Genomic DNA, 22,790 nt, shown 5'->3' with positions numbered 1-22,790 from the left:
GTCTGATATCGTGATTTTAATTGCTCATATGATTGCATATATATTCTCAAGACTTGTCTACCATAAATTACAATGAATTATTTACTTTCCCTTAAAAAGTACTTACATACACTATCATAAGCCCGACTTTCATTGTCAATTCTCACTAGCAAGAAAAAAAATATGCATTGCTCAAATTCGTCTTTCAAATCTTTGTTATTGGGAGGTTAGAAAAAACATGAGCAAACTAATAAAGGTGTTTGCATAAAATTATTAACGCTGCATGTTGCAACAGAGTACAAATATCTGGGGACTTTCATCTGGGGACACAACGTTTGGGAGTATATGCTTACTCCTTCACCACCTAATAAAGGCGTAAGCATATACAATGTACTCCCAAACGTTGTGTTCCTCATAATAAAGAAGTTGACATCCATAAATTCTGTCCTTATGTGTATCACTTGATCATTAATCATCATTTTAATTATATCAGCGCTTAGATAACAGATCCGTGTATCAAGAACAGTCTGTATAGCATCCACGTGACTGATTTCGGCGAAGGTTATTGTCTCTTTGGTTAAACATGTACACAGTTGTCTCCCTTTTTGTCGATTATTTCGTTTCGTTTCAGCAAAACATTATAGTCACGTGACAAAACCAACATGGCGCTGTGCTGTGCAAGTGAGTGTTAAAATCTTTCACATAATCCTCAAACGCTTTATTGTCAAAGAATCGTTGTATATCATGATCGGCTTTATATTTTAAAGTAGCAAACATTTTGAAATGTTTTGAACAAGTCTGTAAATGTATTCCTTTGTTCTAATCCATAATAATCAATGTCGCTTTGCCGGTTAGCCATGCAGCATGAGTTTTATTTCAAACAAAACATGGCGAAACGCTTAGATCTCTTCAGCAACGTTTTGAAACTGTATCATTCTTCTAAAATGCAAATTAAGAAATATAGTAACTAATTCTGTAAAGTATATCACTTTCCAGTTGATCACTAAATAGTATTATTCACATGTTCTGAATATTCGTGAAAATGTCCCATATTTTCGTCAGTGTTCGGTTTTCGGTCAATTTTCAGTATCTTGTTATATCCAAGTGTACTTGGAGTAAGCTGTCAGCACTGTCGTTATGATCTCTATGCACATATTTTGAGTATAATTGTTTTAGTAAGTGTATATATCGTCGTGTTCTTTTAGTCCCAATGAAGTTTTTTTTCCGATTATGCATCAAATACCAATCCCAATACATAACATTAAATCTTACCTCTGAGAACAATTGTTTCTGTTAACACACAGGTGGTCAAATGGTCCAAAAATAATTTTGATAATGCCTTGTTGAGAGCGACGAGTCTATCAGGTGCCATCTGTTAACTATCAGGGTCCCTTCATTATCGTCAAGTTATAAATACATGCACAACATGATCAGTCAAATACAGACAGGAAGTTTCAAACAGCAGCCGATAGGTTATTGATACATATGATGCATAATATTTCCCTTGAGTTTTTGACTGAAAAGTTGATATCGCCGTACTCCTAGATCATTTCCCTATCTATCCACACACTTGTCATAATTTTTTATATATTTTATCATGATTGAGGTAATAACATGAATAACAGACCAGTAACCCATTCACTTCATGTTTTGACAATAGCGAGCTGACATGATAACATTGTGTGTGCATGCACTACATTTCTATAGCATCTTTCTGTATGGGTTTTCTACAAGCTATACTCTCTGCCAGCGGAAATAAGGTTGTTTCGCACGCTTGCACGAAGGATGCATTTCAACTTTATTTGTATGTACCATATATGATAGTGTACTTCTGTTTACAAATGCATATGAAAGAAAAACAAAGCTATCTTTGTTTTCATAGTTGAATGTAAATAAGTCTCAATATCAATGTTTTACAGTCAGTTAATTCCCTTGCCTTGGGAATATGGTGAAATTGTTACCTATTTGTTGTGTTTATATAGGAATAAACAGAGCTCCAGATAAGCTTTTGGTGTTGTGGGTATTTTACCCATGCATTTTAAAATCAGTAATTCTATCTGCGTATTCAAATTTCTGTTACCCACTAGTTTTTACACATGTGGGTATTTAAGTTAAATATTTAAAAACACTATTCATCTAGTCCCTGCAAACTGGTGTCGTGTGGGTTCGAGAGCTTTATAGGTCTCAAAAATACCACGATACTTCCACAAGAAAGTGTGATGGCAAATGATCATGATGTAACTGTCATCATGGAGTTTGGCAAGGTTGACGGAATGCCTGTTTATAATTTCAAAATAAGTTGCTGATTTGCTAATCATGCTAATCAAATACAGAGGTTACTTCACAATATTTTGATGATACGCACAAGTTTTATTTTTGTAGCGTATCTGTAATGTTCGTTGCGTATTTGATACGCTTTGATTATATTTTACTGCATATTTCTGCATTTCTTATGCGTATTTCATGCAGATACGCAGCTTATCTGGAGCTCTGAATAAAATAAATGACAAGAAAATATACTCAGCTTTCTGTTTACCATATTTACAGTTAGCTTGTGCTTAGGTACATAGAAATTATGCAAACAGCCTGCCACTAAAGCAGCACTATAGCTGTGATCAAACAACTCAACATGGAGTTAGATGATGATCTTGAATTCATGTATCTCTCGAGATGATTACCGGTAACCTGCTCAAGTGGACAAAAGTTTGAATGCTTGTACCATGAGATGATGTAGATGCAGTGACAGTCGTTCTTTGTCTGATGTTGAATGACATCTTGTTGCAGTTAGTAATGAAGTACCCGAGCATCCAGTGCTCTCCCCAGTTTCCGGCCATGTGTTTGAGCGCCGCCTGGTGGAGAAGTACATCCAGGATCATGGCACCGACCCCATGAACGGAGAACAGCTGGCAGTGGATTTGCTGGTTGATATCAAAAGTGAGTTCCGATTGAAAGCCGTGTCGGTTCAGTGAACGTAGTTGTTGTCATGGTCATAATTTCATAATAATTGAATAACTTAATTAGTGTTATTACCCAAAGGGTTACAAATAACCCAAGTTCATAAAATTATTTGGGCACAAGTGCAAATATCATTTCTCGCGCACCAGTGTATTGTTTCCACCATCCGGATGGCATTGTTGAGGTCATTCGAATCTCACTGTGACGTAAGGATGGAATGACATCGCACTAGAAACGTCATAGCTGTAGATTGTTGACGTCATTCGACAAATTGTGGTTTGTCTAGGACAGTGGTGGTGATCAGTGCATTTTTTGTAAAGCTTAACAAATAAACAATTAACAAATGATAATAACAAAATAATTACACTTGCTCTCGCTCGGGAAATAGAAGAATTCTGACAGTCGTTTCGTAAAATCATTATGACACACATGCTCGGATAATAATCTCTATTCACACAGACTATCACACCAAGGTGATCCCCTAATACTAGCAATAGCTGGGTGGGTTTGTGAGATCTTCATGGAGAGAGGCCCATTTCTGGTGTCCCCCGCCGTAATGTTGCTGGAATATTGCTAAAAGCGGCGTAAAACCATACTTACTCATGGAGAGAGAGGTATACTATAAGAGTAAAATGTCCGAAATAAATGTGATTGGTTAAAAAAATTTGGTCCATGTATCAATATGTTTACGTTACGTTCTGCCTTTACTTGTACAGCAGATAGACTGTATGATGAAGCATGAACGTTTTATTCTGAGATGAATCTTCAAACATTTGTCCAGTGAGTTTGCTAAGACACACACCATCACCGAAGACCCATGAAGATCGGGGGTAGAATAGGTCTTCAGCAGCCCATGCTTGCTGTGAAAGGCGACTATGCTTGTCGTAAGAGGCGGCTATCAGGATCGGTTGGTCAGGGCCGCTGACTCCGTTGATGCAGACCTGTGAAAGTTCCGGGGTAGAATAGGTCTTCAGCAACCCATGCTTGCCGTAAAAGGTGACTATGCTTGTCATAAGAGGCGACTAACGGGATCGGGTGGTCAGGCTCGCTGACTTGGTTGATGCATGTCATCGATCCCAATTGCGTGGATCGATGCTCATGACATTAATCACTGGATTGTCTGGTCCAGACTCGATTATTTACAGACCGCCATCATATAGCTGAAATATTGCTGAGTGCGGAGTTAAACAACAAACAAACCAACCAACTGTTGATGCATGTCATTGATCCCAATTGCATGGATCGATGCTCATGATGTCAATCACTTGATTGTCTGACCCAGACTCAATTATTTACATACCGCCGTCATATAGCTGGAATATTGCGGAGTGCAATAAACAACAAACAAACTATAACCAAAACTGAAAAATATCTTCACAGGACATTTTGGATGACAATCACCCTGTCAAAGAAAATGAATTCATCTGAACCCCTCTACGTCTAACATTAGGCCATGTTTCCTTAAGGAAGTGCCTCTTAACATGCTCGAACAGTTCTTGCAATTAGTGGAAAGCAAGTTTTGTCTAAAGCTTGTAAGGGGCGGTCGGGTAGCCTAGTGGTTAAAGCGTTCGCTTGTCACGCCGAACATGGGTACAATGTGTGAAGCCCATTTTCCGGTGTCCCCCGCCGTGATATTGCTGGAATATTGCTAAAAGCGGCGTAAAACCATACTCACTCACTCACTAAAGCTTGTAAAGTGAAAAAGAAGTGAATTTGGTGGTCTGAGAGATGCTTCACTGATGCATTGACCGGGGTAATAAAGGTGTAGCGCTATGAGCATCCTCTTGGTGAATGGAATCTGGTGCATTATACAATGTTATAAATGCAATTATTATTATTATCATTATTGTTATTGTTGTAAAGAGCAGATGGGTTCAGGCTATATGAGGTGTTTGTCCCGCATCTTACATGTTAAATTAATAATCTCTATGATATTTTTACAAGTCGTTACATCTAAGTAGACACAATTTATGGATAACAACTTCTTTAATACTCTAAAGGCGACGTTTCGGTATAGATCTTTATACCGTTGTCAAGCAAGACTGGCGCAAACAGTAAAAGGGTCTATACCAAAACGTCGCCTTTACAGTATTAAAGAAGTTGTTATCCACAAATTGTGTCTACTTTGTCATCCGTCAACTTCTGAGTAATGCCAATCAAACAATTGTTACATCTATTTCAGCTTCTCCACTTGTTAAGCCCAGACCCCCATCAGCAACCAGTATTCCGGCCATTCTGAAAGCACTTCAAGATGAATGGGTAATTCTGAATTATAATGTCAATTTGTGCATCAGCTCATCTCATAGACATGGCCAGGATGCTATATATATCCTTCGAAAACTACACAACAACAATGTGTCTACTATTTTGCACAATTTGCCTACGGTTGACTTGAAAACAATGTTTTTCATGTCTAGTTGTTCTACAGCGCAGGTGACCCTGTGGCCTAAAGCATCACAATTTGGTCAAATATAGGCATTTTATGTGGGATGAAAGCCCAGTGACACATCGGTCATGTCAGTAAGCATGGGCATGTGCTGACTAGCAAGAGTATTAATCTGGACAAATATTCTTTTCAAACCAATAACCAGTGGTTCCTGGAATGTAATCACTTAGCATGCTTAGGGCCTTCCTCCCACATAAACCTGGCACGCCATGATATACTGTATTTGACATAATAAGCACCCAGGGCGCTCTCAAAATTAGAAATAGCGGGCTCTTATTAGAATATTATTTTGGTGAAAAACAACAGAGTTGAAAGATCATATATTTCGTGGGTTATGCTGACAGCCTGAAATATTTGTATGCAGATATCATGGATATATTCTTCCAGAATTTAATTTCCCATAATTAAGGATGCATGTAACACACATATTATACATGAATAAATAAGTCTTGTGTACATTGATCTTCGGAAGGGGTGCTAATTGGGATTGTTCACCAGCCAATATATTAGCAAATATTGCCATGGGTGCTTATTACGTCGAATACGGTAACTGGAATACTGTTAAAGGCAGTGTTAAACCTAACTTAATCACTCACTCTTGATATGTAAGGGACGCAACTCAATTTTTTATGTATTCCTGCATGTTCCCTTAATGCCTAATTGAGAACGTATTGGTTAGCAAAGGATAAGCAGAGGATTCTATCTGATTCTTCAAACTGGGGAGCTTTCTTCTCAATGTCTGTACAGTCCGATGGCTAGCAGTGATGTGATCATACATGACTTCGCCACTTCGGGTAACATGGTAGCTGTGTGAGGGCATATGCCACACAAATAGTTGGTACAACAATTTCTACAGCCAGGACTTCTCCGTCTTCCTAGGGCGGTCGGGTACCCGAGTGGTTAAAGCGTTCACTTGTCACCCCGAAGACCCGGGCCGTGATACTGCTAGAATATTGCTAAAAGTGGCGTAAAACCATACTCACTCACTCACTCTCCGTCTTCCTAGTCAGAAACATCAGTAAAAGTATTTAGGTGCTAATGCAGGACAAGTATCCAAATCAGCGGTAGAAACTAACAGTTTCAGTCCACTAGTCCTTATAATGATAACATAGCAAACCCCTTAAAAATAGCAAATTTCTACTAATCCTTATGATACCTTAACTATTGGGCAGTTTGGCAAGGACTACAGGACTAGTGCCAATTTCTAGCACTTCAAATGTAAAACATATTTGGATTTTACTTATTATGACTGAAGGACTGTTTGAAGCTGGGGCAAACCACCTCACTTAATTGCTCCAGCAGTTGGAACAATTCCTGTCAGTCTACTCCCTCCTAACTGAGTCCTTGTTTCAGGATGCTGTCATGTTACACAGCTTCACACTGAGGCAGCAGCTGCAGACCGCCAGGCAAGGTGAGCTATACATATTTACATGACGACGGCCAAGCAAGGTGAGCTATACATATTTACATGATGATGGCCAGGCAAGGTGAGCTATACATGTTTACATGATGACGACCAGGCAAGGTGAGCTATACATATTTACATGATAAAAACATGAGGGAGATCATGTTGCCTCGGGATAAATGCATTTGATATTTCCATAACCCAGATCACGTTAAATACTTTGTAAACTTGCACCATGAGAAACCCTGGGTCAATAAAATGCAAATATTTGTGTTCCTTAAGATACATCAAAGTAAGGAAATCACTAGACAATCCTGCACAGTTAGTTCTCGACCTAGACCATGAAGAAGTATCATATGTGTTTCTCCTCTGTTGATGAAGAAAGCAAGAAAATAAAACACTTGAACTGCAGTATTGGGTTACTTCCCTTGATGGCATTCCCTATCAGTGACCTTTGGACTTTGATAAGTCTAGTGTTTCAGGAAGAGTGATTGTGATGGCTAGTATCTCAATCAGTGTAATGTTAAACTTCCAAATCGTAACCAAATTATAGATATTTGAATGTGTCTGTCATGGTTGAGATATGTTCAGAGATTATTAGTTATAACTGATGTGTTCTGTCAGCACCATACCCGTGCTTGTGCTCAGGTTTCACCGAAGTGGTAAACGTCTGAGACCTGCCTGGGGCTTTCCTCCCACATTAAGCTGACACGCTGTGATATAACTGGAATACTGTTCAAAGCAGTTTTAAACCCAACTCACTCACTCACTACACTGTTAGTGTATTATAAGTATACCTTGTGTGTAATTTGTGTATGATTGGTGTATAATGAGTATACTTGGTGTATAATTAGTGTATGCTTGGTGTATAATGAGTGTATTCTTGGTGTATAATGAGTACACTTAGTGTATAATTAGTGTATACTTGGTGTATAATGAGAATATACTTGGTGTATGATAAGCATACTTGGTGTATAATGTGTTTATGCTTGGTGTATAAGTATACTTAATGAGTGTATAATAAGTGTATACTTGGTGTATAATAAGTGTATGCTTGGTGTATAATGAGTGTATACTTGGTGTATAATGAGTGTATACTTGGTGTATAATGAATGTATACTTGGTGTATAATGGGTGTATACTTGGTGTATAATAAGTATGGTTGGTGTATAATGAGTGTATACTTGGTGTATAATGAATGTATACTTGGTGTATAATGGGTGTATACTTGGTGTATAATGAGTGTATACTTGGTGTATAATGAGTGTATACTTGGTGTATAATGAATGTATACTTGGTGTATAATGAGTGTATACTTGGTGTATAATGAGTGTATACTTGGTGTATAATGAGTGTATACTTGGTGTATAATGAATGTATACTTGGTGTATAATGAGTGTATACTTGGTGTATAATGAGTGTATGCTTGGTGTATAATGAGTGTATACTTGGTGTATAATGAGTGTATACTTGGTGTATAATGAGTGTATACTTGGTGTATAATGAGTGTATACTTGGTGTATAATGAGTGTATACTTGGTGTATAATGGGTGTATACTTGGTGTATAATGAGTGTATACTTGGTGTATAATGAATGTATACTTGGTGTATAATGAGTGTATACTTGGTGTATAATGAGTGTATGCTTGGTGTATAATGAGTGTATACTTGGTGTATAATGAGTGTATACTTGGTGTATAAGGAGTGTATGCTTGGTGTATAATGAGTGTATACTTGGTGTATAATGAGTGTATACTTGGTGTATAATGAGTGTAATTATTGTCTTCTATTTTCAGAGTTGTCCCATGCCTTGTACCAGCACGACGCCGCCTGTCGTGTGATCGCCCGTCTCACCAAGGAAGTTACGGCTGCCAGAGAAGGTATGTTAGAGCTCCAGATAGGCAAACTAACCCCCATAACCCAATTAATATGGTGTTGCTTGCAAACAAATACGCATAAAGAAATTTGATAACTCAATACTATGTGAAGAATGACTCAAAAGTTTCACCTAAGTGAATTAAAAGTACAAATGGTAGTATGAGAAGAAAATGATGACACCTAATCTGTATTAATGATGACAATGTTCTAACATGCCGACGTGTGTGATGGTGTAGTCTTGTTGTGTTTCAGCCTTGGCCACACTGAAGCCCCAGGCTGGTTTGCCAGCAGGGCCTGGAGGATACCCACAACCAGCACAAGCACCGGTAAGTTGATGATTATTACTGGACCACATTGGATGCCACCCAGCCCTAAATCAGTGGCTCAGTGAAGATCCGGGGTAGAATAGATCTTCAGCAACCCATGCTTGCTGTAAAAGGCGACTATGCTTGTCAGAGGCAACTAACGGGATCGGGTTGTCAGGCTCGCTGACTTAGTTGATGCATGTCATCGATCCCAATTGCCTGGATCAATGCTCATGATATCAATCCCTGGATTGTCTGGTCCAGACTTGATTATTTACAGACCGACGTCATATAGCTGGAGTATTGCCGTGTGCATCATATAGCTTGAATATTGCTGAGTGCGGCGTTAAACAACAAACCAACCAACCAACCATAATCAGCGATCCATAGGGGCGGTCGGTTAGTCTAGTGGTTAAAGCGTTCGCTCTTTACGCCGAAGACCCGGGTTCGAATCCCGACATGGGTACAATGCATGAAGCCCATTTCTGGTGTCCCCCGCCCTGATATTGCTGGAATATTGCTAAAAGCGGCGTAAAACCATACTCACTCACCCAGTGATCCATAACCAACAGTCTTGGGAGCAATATCCCCTCAGCTGTGATTTTGCTGGTATGTTGCTGAGTGAGCATTAAGCAGTGGACAAAATCATCTGATCTGCTGAAATGTCATAAAGCCTGCACACTGACTACTTGTCATGTTTCGTCGGTTATATTGCCATGGTTTTTATCTTCAGGCGTACGCTGCAGAAGCTGGTCAGGAGGGGATCCAGCCTGACAGTCAGATGGAGGAGGTCGGCATGTCAGAGGAGGTCATTCAGAAGGTCAGTATCTTGATGCTTGTGTTTCGACTTCCTGCAGTGACGCCAACCATTACATTTTGTTGCAGTTTTTTAACCAATTTCTGCCAATAATATTACGGAAAATATCTTGGAAATTTTAACCCATCGAGTTAGATACCAACATGTTATTGTATATTTACTGTGTTATTAACGTTTAATCAAGCAGTTAGTGCAAGTTAATGGTTGTTACTATATAAAAGATTGACTTTATTTCCAGATTATTCCAGAATTTGTTTATCCTTGTTTATAACAATCTTGTTTTGTATTTGATCAAGCTCAATGTCATACTTCATGTTAGTTCATGGTGTTTTATATTAACATCTTTTCTTTTCCTCCCAGTTGTCGGACCGAGCTACACTGCTTACAGCGGAGCGTAAGAAGGTATGTTTTTTTCATTTAATAGTGTTTGTTGGAGGATGTTTTCAATGTATTTTGAGTTTGGAAGTGGAAAATATAGCCTAATATATGACTGTAGATGCTTAATGGCTGGGTTTCTTACAATAACTCAAGGGGCGGTCAGGTAGCCTAGTGGTTAAAGCGTTCGCTCGTCACGCTGAAGACCCGGGTTCGATTCCCGACATGGGTACAATGTGTGAAGCCCATTTCTGGTGTCCTCCACTGATATTGCTGGAATATTGCTAAAAGCGGCGTTAAACCAAACTCACTCACTCACTACAATAACCCATCCTTACTGGCTCTCAGTTCCCTCAATAGTTTCAAAGTTACTGTAGACCTAATGAACTACCTATACTCATCATGTTTGTATGGAAACATGGAACTTCGCATGTGTGAACTTGTAAGATTGTAATCAAGTATGTGACCTATTTCACACAGGTTTGAAAGACCTTAAAATTGAAACTGAGTTCTGTATGATCACTGATTGTCTGTGCCCATGACTGCTCCCATCATTGTCTTTCATTTTGTCTCTTTTGCAGAGAGGCAAAACAGTTCCTGAGGGTTTGGCCACGACAGAAGACATCCGTCAATACAGACAGCTGGCCTCTCACACTGTAAGAAGATGTGTTATCAAATCAAAATATTTTGGTCTTTTGTTGCTTAAATTAAGTTCGTTTTCAACATGTCAATGTACATTCTATAAGAAATATTTATTTGGGTGAATTTTTGGTAAGTGCTAGTTGTACTAGGCTGTTGGAAATGTTCTTTCAGTGTATAAAAAAATATATAAGTTTCTTGTGTCCATTTTGGTTGTTTTGCTTCATGTAAATGTCTTTTACACTGGTACCTTTGTCGCTCTAGATGTTTCTCTTCTGATAGAGTCTTCTGTTCTTGTGACACTACACTGAATATAGAAAGATTAATCCCCTGTATTGAAATGTCTTTGTTATTCCTAACTCTACAACACTGTTTCTGATATTGCAGGGTCTTCACAGCGCCAGTGTTCCTGGTATTCTGTCAATGGACCTCTGTCTCCGGGATACGTCCAGGATCGTTACAGGTGAGACAGACAGGTGTTTCATTGCATGTCCAGCTGTGATAACCATCTGAATTAATAACCAATTTCGGTTCATACTTTCTGTAGACTGGTGTATCTGCAAAATACTTTCAAAGGGCATTGATTTATGCTATTGGCCATCTTCTCTTCAAACCTTTGAAATAAGACAGTTTGTCATGCATTCTTGATTAATTGTTCCAAATGTCAGTTTTGCTATTCTGCTTGGTTGTCTGGTCCAGACTCAATTATTTACAGACCGCCGTCATATAGCTGGAATAATGCTGAGTGCGGCGTTAAAAACAAACTATTTGAGACCAAACCACGAAAGAGATTTCTCAGTTGGAAAATAAATCCCTTTCGCCCCGCTTCGAAGCAAAAAGCGGAACACTTTTTCCTAGTCAATGAAAGTCACATGATATAGCACAAGTTAACCTCAGTTCAATCGAACAGCTGAATTCCCTCTCATGGTATAAAACCTCAAATGGGATGCATTAAACTCAATGTACCACTCGTGATACTGCTACAACTTATAGTATCACATAGATATCGATACTTGATTTATGCTGAGGTAGCCATGTTGTGACACCCCTAATGAGTCTGACACCAAGATGCCATGTGTTCCAGGGGGCAATGACAAGAACGCTGTGGTGTTCAACAAGGACACGGAGCAGGTGATGGCCATCTTGAAGGGACACACCAAGAAGGTCACCAGCGTCATCTACCATCCAGAGGAGGTAACCAGCATCACCATCCTTCTACTTACTGAATGATCTGTGAAGATCCGGGGTAGAATAAGTCTTCAGCAACCCATGCTTGCCATAAGAGGCGACTATGCTTGTTGTAGGAGGTGACTAACGGGATCGGGTAGTCAGGCTCGCTGACTTGGTTGATGCATGTCATCGTATCCAAATAGCATGGATCGAGGTTCATGATGTCAATCACTGGAGTGTCTGGTCCAGACTCGCTTATTTACAGACCGCTGTCATATACCTGGAATATTGCTGAGTGCGGCTTTAAACAACAAAGAAACAAACAAAACCTCCAGAGCAGTCCCATCTGTACATGCAGAGTTACTTCCCTTAGTCGTTGTGATCAGCTGGCCATAGATTTGAATCCCGGATTAGCATCAAGTATGCATCATGGTCTGTCAGCATCAGTGCTCCTTTCACACTGGTACACATGGTACCTGTGTGTTATCTGGGTTTTCCCCACATTAAACTCGCCTGCGTTAAAATTACTGAATAGATCGAATGTCAAACTCACTCATTTCTTTACTTTCTCCTCCATCTGTGCCTGGGGGCACGGGTGGCCCAGTCGTCTAAGGCGCCGCGATTCGCAGTGCAGAGTTGCGTCCCTTGGGCACGCCAGAAACCTATGTGGATTCCAATCCCGGTTCGCCCAGATTATGTTTCTAGGTTTGTCAGCACCATACCCGTGCTTGTGGGTTTCACCGAAGTGGTAAACGTCTGAGACCTGCATCGCTTCGGGCTTTCCTCCCACATTAAGCTGACACGCCGCGATATAACTGGAATACTGTTAAAAGCGATGTTAAACCCAACTCACTCACTCACTCATCTGTGCCTGGTGCCCACTGATATGCAGAATTAATTTAGCCTGATTCCATCACACACAGATCTTGTAGAAGTTTATATCATAATGCCGTACACAGGTTAACTGCAGTTACCCAGATCTGTTTTATGACGTATCTTTGCTATGAAATATTGTACCACTCTCCAGTAATCACTGTTGGAATGAGATCGTCAGTATCGAGATGTTATGGTGATGATGTTGTATCCGACGTCAAACTGACCTGTTTCTGACTCTGTTTACCATCTGCTTCAGGAACTTGTGTTCTCGGCATCCCCCGACTGTACGATCCGAGTGTGGGGCATAACTACGGCCCAGTGCGCCCAGATCATCCGCGCCCACGACTCCCCAGTCACCGGCATCAGTCTCCACGCCACGGGGGACTTCCTGCTCAGCTGCTCACAAGACATGGTAAGCCACTTCACCCCCTGGGTAGCTCCTGTCGGACATGCAGGTGGGGGGGTAGCTGAGTGGTAAAAGCATTTGCTTGTCACACCTCAGGTTTGACTCCCCACATGGTTTTAATCAGCCTTTGAAATTCATGATAGTCCACAAGACTGTGACAACTAAATTATGCTGAGGACAAGTAACAATCCAGTGATGGTAGTCCTGTTACTAGTAGCATTTGAGGGCTATAATTCTGAACTAGGTCTTAATGCTTCAATTTAGAAATTGGAGCTGAATAAGACTAAGGGAAAATGTGAATAGTAAATTTTTTGTCTTTCAGGACTTGCAAACTTTTGAGGAAATTAGGTTTTCTATGACGTACAATGTGTGACGTTTTGTAGTTAATGTTTTCATTCAGTAATTGAACAGTCTGGTTGTTATTCTTGGACCAAAAGTTGTTTTTCCTTAGCTGTCAGCTGTACCTAAGTAAATACAATGTGTCTAACTGTTTTTGTGTTCAAGCACTGGGCTTTCTCAGACATCCGTACAGGACGTGTTCTCACCAAAGTCTGTGACACATCATCGGGATCTGGTGAGTTCCTACTTGGCTAGTGCCACTCCCCACACTGATGTGTTGTTATGATGTGATAGTGATAGGCATTGTTTGTCCACTGGCGTGCTTCCAATCTCCAAGCAAGTAGACAGACCAGCAGTATATGACATATTGCTACTGTGTTTTATTGAGATGAGTGTGAAGTGAGATTGCTCCTTTGGGAGTATATATTGCTTTATTTTCTCTATGTATATAGACTACATGTTTCTGACCCTAATAACTTACCCTACCCTGGTGTCTGTGTCTTGGCATGGGATGTGTGTGTCGCACAAGATGTCTGTGTCCTGATGTAGGGTGTGTGTCACACAAGATGTCTGTGTCCTGATGTAGGGTGTGTGTCACACAAGATGTCTGTGTCCTGATGTAGGGTGTGTGTCACACAAGATGTCTGTGTCCTGATGTAGGGTGTGTGTCACACAAGATGTCTGTGTCCTGATGTAGGGTGTGTGTCACACAAGATGTCTGTGTCCTGATGTAGGGTGTGTGTCACACAAGATGTCTGTGTCCTGATGTAGGGTGTGTGTCACACAAGATGTCTGTGTCCTGATGTAGGGTGTGTGTCACACAAGATGTCTGTGTCCTGATGTAGGGTGTGTGTCACACAAGGTGTCTGTGTCCTGATGTAGGGTGTGTGTCACACAAGGTGTCTGTGTCCTGATGTAGGGTGTGTGTCACACAAGATGTCTGTCTCCTGATGTAGGGTGTGTGTCACACAAGATGTCGGTGTCCTGATGTAGGGTGTGTGTCACACAAGATGTCTGTGTCCTGATGTAGGGTGTGTGTCACACAAGGTGTCTGTGCCCTGATGTAGGGTGTGTGTCACACAAGGTGTCTGTGTCCTGATGTAGGATGTGTGTCACACAAGATGTCTGTGTCCTGATGTAGGGTGTGTGTCACACAAGATGTCTGTGTCCTGATGTAGGGTGTGTGTCACACAAGATGTCTGTGTCCTGATGTAGGGTGTGTGTCACACAAGATGTCTGTGTCCTGATGTAGGGTGTGTGTCACACAAGATGTCTGTGTCCTGATGTAGGGTGTGTGTCTCACAAGATGTCTGTGTCCTGATGTAGGGTGTGTGTCTCACAAGGTGTCTGTGGGATTTGTGTGTTGTGTTGTGTTGTGTTGTGTTGTGTTGTGTTGTGTTGTGATTGTAGCCTAGTGTTTAGGACCAATTTTCCATTCCTGTTGTTGCAATATGATGATAATAGTGATAATCATATATGACTATGAAACACATTCTTGGTGTCCCTCTCTGGAATCTGTAAAACCATCTCCACTCACTTACTTACTTTCTCCTTCCCTCTCTCTTCTCTCTCCCTCTTTCCTTCCCTCCCTCCAGACGTGACTTCTAATATTGTGTGTCTGCAGCTCCAGCGCTGACATGTGCCCAGTTCCATCCTGATGGTCTCATCTTCGGCACTGGCACGGAGGACTCCGTCATCAAGATCTGGGATCTGAAGGAGAGAACCAACGTGGCCAACTTCCCCGGGCATCAAGGGCCCATCACCAGCATCGCATTCTCAGAAAACGGTAACTGGACAATTTTAATTTCAATATTCAACATTGACAGAAGGCAATGTGTAGGTTTCAGTGCATGGCATTTAGTGGCTCCGACTTCTCAAGACTTCCACTAGAATGTGGATCAGGAGATCACAATGATACTTTTGTTGTCAATCACTGGATTGTCTGCTCCAGCCTCAATTATTTACAGAACGCCATCATATAGCTTGAATATTGCTGAGTGCGGCGTTAAACAACAAACAAACATCTGTTGTTACAGAGTGAATGACTTATATCCTTACCTAGATTGAAGGCAATTCTTGTGAAATATTGTTTGACCTAGAAGCTCTATGATATAGCTAACTATAAAATCGACTGAAAGTGACCACTTCTCTATACAGGGTTGGATGGTGGGAGTTATGGCGTTTCCTCATTACTTGTTCCTAGGTTACTACCTGGCCACCTCGGCTGAAGACTCGGTCGTCAAACTCTGGGATTTGAGGAAACTGAAGAACTTCAAGACAATCCAGCTTGATGACAGTTATGAGGTAAAATAGAGTTGTCTGGAAACACTGCAATCAACCCTGAGCCTATGTTGTGGTTATTTGTCATGTGAAGGCTGCATAATATCTGCAAGACATAATGTTTAAGAAGTGATTAAATGGAGTGCTTGTCTCTTAAGTGGTGTCGCACAGCTAATAATAAGCTTTGGTACACTGTCTTTTAGCCTGTCTGTATGGAAGAGGCAATGATCCCATCCCCTCACTGTATCAGACTCTGTAGATATGGTCAGGCCGTGGGGTAGCATTCGCTCGTCACTGACAATGGGTACAATGTGGGAAGCCCATTTCTGGTGTCTCCTGCCGTGATATTGCTGGAATATTGCTAAAAGCGGCGCAAAACTATACTCACTCACTCACAACCTCATGACCGATATGGTAGACATGGTAGATGATCTTCTAAACCCTCAAATGAGTAAATAAAACTTCCACTGGATTGTTACAATATATTCAGATACTGAAAATAGCTGGCTTGGTATCAAGGGACTAGTTCATGATGCAACATCTAGTACTGTCTGCATGATCCGTTGTGTATGAAGGCCTCCAGCCATGACTGTCTTGCATATCTCTCATGTCCATCTGCAGGTGAAGAGTCTGACGTTCGACCAGAGCGGTACCTACCTGGCTGTGGCAGGATCGGATGTCAGGTAACTTGATGTAGTCATATGTGGTAGTGACAAGTCTAAGTGAGCTTGTTAAGAATGGCTTGTGTCGTATACATTACCTGTACTGATGACAAGCTTGATGCCTTTACCAATTCATCCAGTTGTCATGGTAACTGGTGGGGATTCCCACACAGATTAGGTAACCAGTGCCTGTGCATGTCTCCCTGTGGGGATCCTGGGACAGACTTTGTCTCTAGTGCCCAAGGCTTGTCTCCCTTGTGTGGATCCTGGGACTGGCGTAATCTTTAGTGCCCTTGGCGTGTCTCCCTTGTGGGGATCCTAGGACAGACTTTGTCGCTAGTGCCCTGGGCTTGTCTCCCTTGTGTGGATCCTGGGACTGGCGTAGTCTTTAGTGCCCTTGGTGTGTCTCCCTTGTGGGGATCCTAGGACAGACTTTGTCGCTAGTGCCCTGGGCTTGTCTCACTTGTGTGGATCCTGGGACTAGCGTAATCTTTAGTGCCCTTGGTGTGTCTCCCTTGTGGGGATCCTAGGACAGACTTTGTCGCTAGTGCCCTGGGCTTGTCTCCCTTGTGTGGATCCTGGGACTGGCGTAATCTTTAGTGCCCTTGGTGTGTCTCCCTTGTGGGGATCCTAGGACAGACTTTGTCGCTAGTGCCCAAGGCTTGTCTCCCTTGTGTGGATCCTGGAACTGGCGTAATCTTTAGTGCCCTTGGTGTGTCTCCCTTGTGGGGATCCTAGGACAGACTTTGTCGCTAGTGCCCTGGGCTTGTCTCCCTTGTGTGGATCCTGGGACTAGCGTAATCTTTAGTGCCCTTGGTGTGTCTCCCTTGTGGGGATCCTAGGACAGACTTTGTCGCTAGTGCCCTGGGCTTGTCTCCCTTGTGTGGATCCTGGGACTGGCGTAATCTTTAGAGCCCTTGGCGTGTCTCCCTTGTGGGGATCCTAGGACAGACTTTGTCGCTAGTGCCCTGGGCTTGTCTCCCTTGTGTGGATCCTGGGACTGGCATAATCTTTAGTGCCCTTGGCGTGTCTCCCTTGTGGGGATCCTAGGACAGACTTTGTCTCTACGGCCCTGGGCTAGTCTCCTTGTGTGGATCCTAGGACAGACTTTGTCCCCAGTGCCCTTGGCTTGTCTCCTTGTGGGGATCCTAGGACAGACTTTGTCTCTAGTGCCCTGGTTTGTCTCCCTGTGGGGATCCAGGGACTGTCTTTGTCTCCCGTGCCCTGGGCGTGTCTCCCTGTGGGGATCCAGGGACTGTCTTTGTATCTAGTGCCCAGGGCTTGTCTCCCTTGTGTGGATCCAGGAGTAGAATATGTACCAAGGAGACTTGGCATGCTTTGTTTCCCATTTATTTTGGTAGAATGGTGCCCTGTACCCTTTGTTTGTTTAAAGACCAAAATGTTGCCACAGTAAATAGCTACAATTATTTATTTAACTACGGTTTATATTCAGTCACTCACTCTGTAAATAATATTTGTTTGTCATGTTCCATTTACTCTGTTGTCCAATATGAGGTGATGTCATCATGCATGTCACAGCCATAGTTGCATTGTTATTCCTCGCCCAACGAAGTTGGCGGGGGATATAGAAACGGGCTCCGTCCGTCCGTCCGTACGTCCATCACGTTTTTCGTTTCCGGAGCATAACTCATAAACCATTCAATATTTTTTCATCAAACTTTGCAGGTCTGTCAGGTACATGCTGAACTGGTGCCTTTTGCTATTGAGAAATTTTAGAAATATTTATTTTTTACGTTTCCATGGCAACAAGATGGACTTAGGTGCCAAACTCATCTTTTTTTTACAATTTCCATGACAAGTTTTACCTGGGTTAAAAAAGGTTAGGATTTGTTTAGATTTAATTATGTCATAAATTCGGCAACAGGGGTGGGGGATATAGCCACGTTAGTGGCAAACTCTTGTTGCATTTACTCTGTTGTCCAATATGAGGTGATGTCATCATGCATGTCACAGCCATAGTTGCTTTGTTGCAGAGCGTACCTGTGCAAGCAGTGGAGTGAACTGGCCGTGTTCAACGACCACACAGCAGCGGCGACCGGCATCCGCTTCGGGGACAACGCGACCTTCATGGCCTCCTGCAGCATGGACAGATCCCTCAAGTTCTTTGGCATGCCTTGAGTTGGGAGACCATGGGTGTTCATTTGTACAGATCTTGATAAAACTTGCTTTTATCTGTGCTAACAGTCTTGTGAATAGAAACTCTCCAGTTCTTTTAATAAGAGGATAAAGTTAGTGCCAACTTCTCTCTGTGCCTAGTGCTGCACAGATCTACACAGATCTACATTAAATCAATCCCTTAAACCATTTTTCTGAAAGGCACTTCGATACGTTCATATGTTCTTCGTTAATGTGAAATAGCAGATCAGCCTGTTTCATGAATTGTTAAATATTGTTTGGGCACCTTTTTTGCATATAAACAGTACACTGGGACAAAAGTTTGAAAACGGATTTAAATTGCTTTCATGTTTTACTGTTTCATTGGGCAAGAAAAACAGGATGTTCTTTTAACCTAAAAAAGCATAAATATGATGATGAATTCTTAAGCTTGTCTTTGTACAGTGAAGTATTATGTACTTTCTGAGCTGATGGCACCGTAACAGATAGAGCGATGCCTATTCACAAGGCTGTGTTTGATACAAGTGTCAGTAGGACTTGTTAATGGTAAGATAACCATCAACCACTGTATGTATTCATGAATATGTGCCAGGGGTTCCAAGCAAGGTGGTCCTAGTCTTTGAGACTGCCATACGATCTGACCCCTGACCCCTGACCCCCTTAGTAAACATAAGGACCCAAAATATGAAGCAAAATGTGCCCCTCGACAATTACGCTTTTGCATCCCTTCATCCTTCACATCATCATCAGGTTGCAGCTAAGCCAACTGCTTTCCTAGTTTGTTAAAAGATGCGGAGGATTCACACAGGCCTTGTTCGACATTTAAGCACGAAAGTGAAGACATCTCTGTCTTAGTGGTAAATGAGTACGGGTCCTTAGATTCTCAAGCTGCAACAGCAGACTTCATTGAACAAGGAGCTCCTTAAGTTTGAATTTGTATAGGAAGGCGCTATTGCTGGACAGACATTTTCCTTGTGTCCAGAGACCAGTTCCACAAAGTGATCTTAGCGTTACCATTGTTGTAAGTCTCTTTTAAAGTATGGGAGATACGATTTTAGCGCTAAGACTTCGTGAGACAGGCCCTGGCTTTGCGGACTCATGACTCTGCTAAGATGGGATCCATGGGTAGTCCCTGTTGTTGACAGACAGCAGGTGCCCCTCATCCCTTTAAACAGCGGTCATGTGATTATCATGTGGTTATCATGATTATCATCAACGGCTGAAGAGAGTTGAGCCTAAGCTTGATGTGACCGTGTAAAGACTGTTTTGTTGAGGTATTTCATTCTATCAGTTGTTAACATGCAAGTTCCGGCTCATTTTGGATGATGGCCATTGATGCGTTATGAACACAAACTTTTACCTTTTTAACTAAGGATGTAGCATTTTGATGAGAAGTTCACATGTTGTTTGAAATGTTGGTTCTCTGACAATGAGGGGCGGTCGGGTAGCCTAGTGGTTAAAGTGTTCGATCGTCACGCCAAAGACGCGGGTTCAATTCCCAACATGGGTACAACGTGTGAAGCCCATTTCTGGTGTCCCCCGCCGTGATATTGCTGGAATATTGCTAAAAGCGGCGTAAAACCATACTGACTCACTCACTCTCTGACAATGATACTGGAGTACGACATGACTGTTCCTCATTTATTGTGAATTGAATTCAGTCACAATCTTTCACATGAACCAGTGAGCATTGTGACAAGCCTTGCTGATGTAGGTGGTTTATATCTGTTCTTGTACTTAACTGACAAATAGCGCTGTTGCTGGTGTAGGCGTCATAGACTTAGTGCTGTCAACATTGGGAGCATTTGACTTAATTCTGATTAAAAATAATAAATAAAAATTAATAATTAAATTAATAATTTGTCCCCCAGAATCATCGCATTAAACTATCATCAGCACCACACTTTGATTATACTGATTGTTTGCATCATAGGGAAGGGTGATCCGGGGTAGAGTAGGACTTCAGCAACCCATGCTTGTCGTAAAAGGCGACTGTGCTTGTCGTAAGAGGCGACTAACAGGATCGGGTGGTCAGGCTCACTGACTTAGTTGATGCATGTTATCGTAATTCAATTGCGTGGATCGATGCTCATGAGGTCAATCACTGGATTGTCTGGTCCAGACTCGATTATTTACAGACAGCCGCCATATAGCTTGAATATTGCTGAGCGCGTTGTTAAACAACAAGCAAAACATAGGGAAGGGACCTAGCCCAGTGGTTAAAGCATGGACATTTACACTGACGACCTGCGTTTGATTCCCTCATGGGTAGTGTGTGAAACCTGTTAGTGTATCATGTCGCCATTCTGTGTTCATAAATACACTGCACCCATTTGTACCATAATCGCTTTGAACCCGAATCCTTTGGCATGATGCCAAAATAGCCATCCAATCAAATAAGCTCTGTACAAAGTTAATGATAGGGATGCAAATAGTGTTGATAATGAAAATAGAGTGCAAATTGATCCATTCAAGCCTTCCTTGCGGTCCGAGTTATGGCTTTATATTGGACTGTTATTGTAGTTAGGTCACTTCAGACAGGAAGCTATTGAAGTGATTGGGTGCAGGGTATTTATTGTGAAGAATGGAGATGTCATACCCTGGATTACCGAGGATGGTAACTGGTGTCCCCTGCCTCTATATTCCATTGTCATTGAACCCAATTCACTCCTTGAGATACAATATGTTTCATGTTAATTTTAATATGTCTTGATCATCGTACACCTACCCTGGGTATTTGTCCTGGGTACTGGTGGTTGTAACTGATTCTGGCTCTTGCTTTCTATGTTGATATGTGAGGGCGATTTCAACCTGCTGAACATGTTCATATATTCCATTTGTAAATTGGTTCCATAGTCATGCTGGAAGGAGATACATTTTGCTGCAACATCGAGATTGGGCAGAACTGGAAAGTGCCCTGAAAAACTTCATTTATGTTTTCTGTGACAGTAAATGTCAATTTTAACAGAATAAATCATGGTAATTTCATTTTGGCTTTGTTGTATTGAGAATCCATCCGAGCGTCTTTCCGAGATCTATATCTAAAGAGGAGTTGGTGAAAGTTACAAATACCCAAGGCTTGCAGTCATTGATATCAGCAACCATCCATGCTGTTTGGTGGGATGACTTGTAGTTAAACAAGTCACTGAGCCTGGTCACCGGTCCATGAAGTCGCTAGTTAGGACAGTCCTACAGGACCTTGAAAAGGTGGCCTGTTCATCAAAAGCACATTTGGCTTCTAGGGTGCGTTATATCCATTGTTTCGGCGGCTCGTTATTCCTCATCATGATGCCAGCACGGCAAGTTCCGCGAGAGGTGAACCCGTGAAGATCCTGGGCAGAATAAGCCTTCAGCAACCCGTGAAGATCCTGGGCAGAATAAGCCTTCAGCAACCCGTGAAGATCCTGGGCAGAATAGGGCTTCAGCAACCCGTGAAGATCCTGGGCAGAATAGGGCTTCAGCAACCCGTGAAGATCCTGGGCAGAATAGTCTTAGCAACCCGTGAAGATCCTGGGAAGAATAGTCTACAGCAACCCATGCTTGGCGAAAAAAGAAAAAGGCGACTATGCTTGTCGTAAGAGGCGATTAACGGGGTCGGGTGGTCAGGCTCGCTGTCTTGGTTGATGCGTGTCATCGTATCTCAATTGCGTGGATCGATGCTCATGGTACGAGTCACTGGATTGTCTGGTCCAGACTCGATTATATACAGACGGCCGTCATATAGCTGGAATACTGCTGAGTGCGGCGTTAAACAACAAACAAACGAGAGGTGAGAGATGCACGGTTTTCGATTTTGCATTCTCCCGCAAGGCGCAGTGGGTTTGTGAAACACGCCGTGTACGCACAGTTCAGCCCCCCGCCGAGAACGTTGAAATCCATATCACCGGAGTTGGAGGCTCTCACCTACATATACATGTAATTCGCTGTACAGTCTTGCTCCTGTTAACAACCCACGAGAGAAGGATTGAATCCAGATATATTCTTGTTTAGTAGGCAGTATACCCGTGGTCGCGAGTTGTAAAGTGATTTCCATTGTGAAGTCGTTATATGGCGCACATGTGTAGATCTAGCAATGAGTTTGAAATAAATCCTGATCCACACAGATTTGAATGATCAACTCCA

At 41.9% G+C, this 22,790-nt stretch overlaps 1 protein-coding gene across 1 annotated transcript; it reads left to right on the top strand.

The window, feature by feature from the left end:
• The first annotated feature begins 637 nt into the window (after positions 1-637).
• LOC139456152 (pre-mRNA-processing factor 19-like) lies at positions 638-21,641 on the top strand. The gene is made up of 17 exons (XM_071237698.1): positions 638-660; positions 2,764-2,913; positions 5,117-5,193; positions 6,734-6,791; positions 8,582-8,665; positions 8,916-8,989; positions 9,702-9,788; positions 10,146-10,187; positions 10,742-10,816; positions 11,187-11,262; positions 11,884-11,993; positions 13,102-13,257; positions 13,756-13,825; positions 15,215-15,376; positions 15,794-15,894; positions 16,492-16,553; positions 18,527-21,641. The coding sequence occupies exons 1-17, from the start codon at positions 642-644 to the stop codon at positions 18,669-18,671; spliced, it is 1,548 nt and encodes a 515-aa protein (XP_071093799.1). The 5' UTR covers positions 638-641; the 3' UTR covers positions 18,672-21,641.
• The last annotated feature ends 1,149 nt before the right edge of the window (positions 21,642-22,790 follow it).

The sequence above is a fragment of the Haliotis cracherodii genome, unplaced genomic scaffold, assembly GCF_022045235.1.
Source record: "Haliotis cracherodii isolate W230 unplaced genomic scaffold, xgHalCrac1.p SCAF_11, whole genome shotgun sequence".
Lineage (NCBI taxonomy): Eukaryota > Metazoa > Mollusca > Gastropoda > Lepetellida > Haliotidae > Haliotis > Haliotis cracherodii.
Note: the sequence above shows the minus strand (reverse complement) of the source record. Positions and strands in the feature narration are given on the sequence as shown.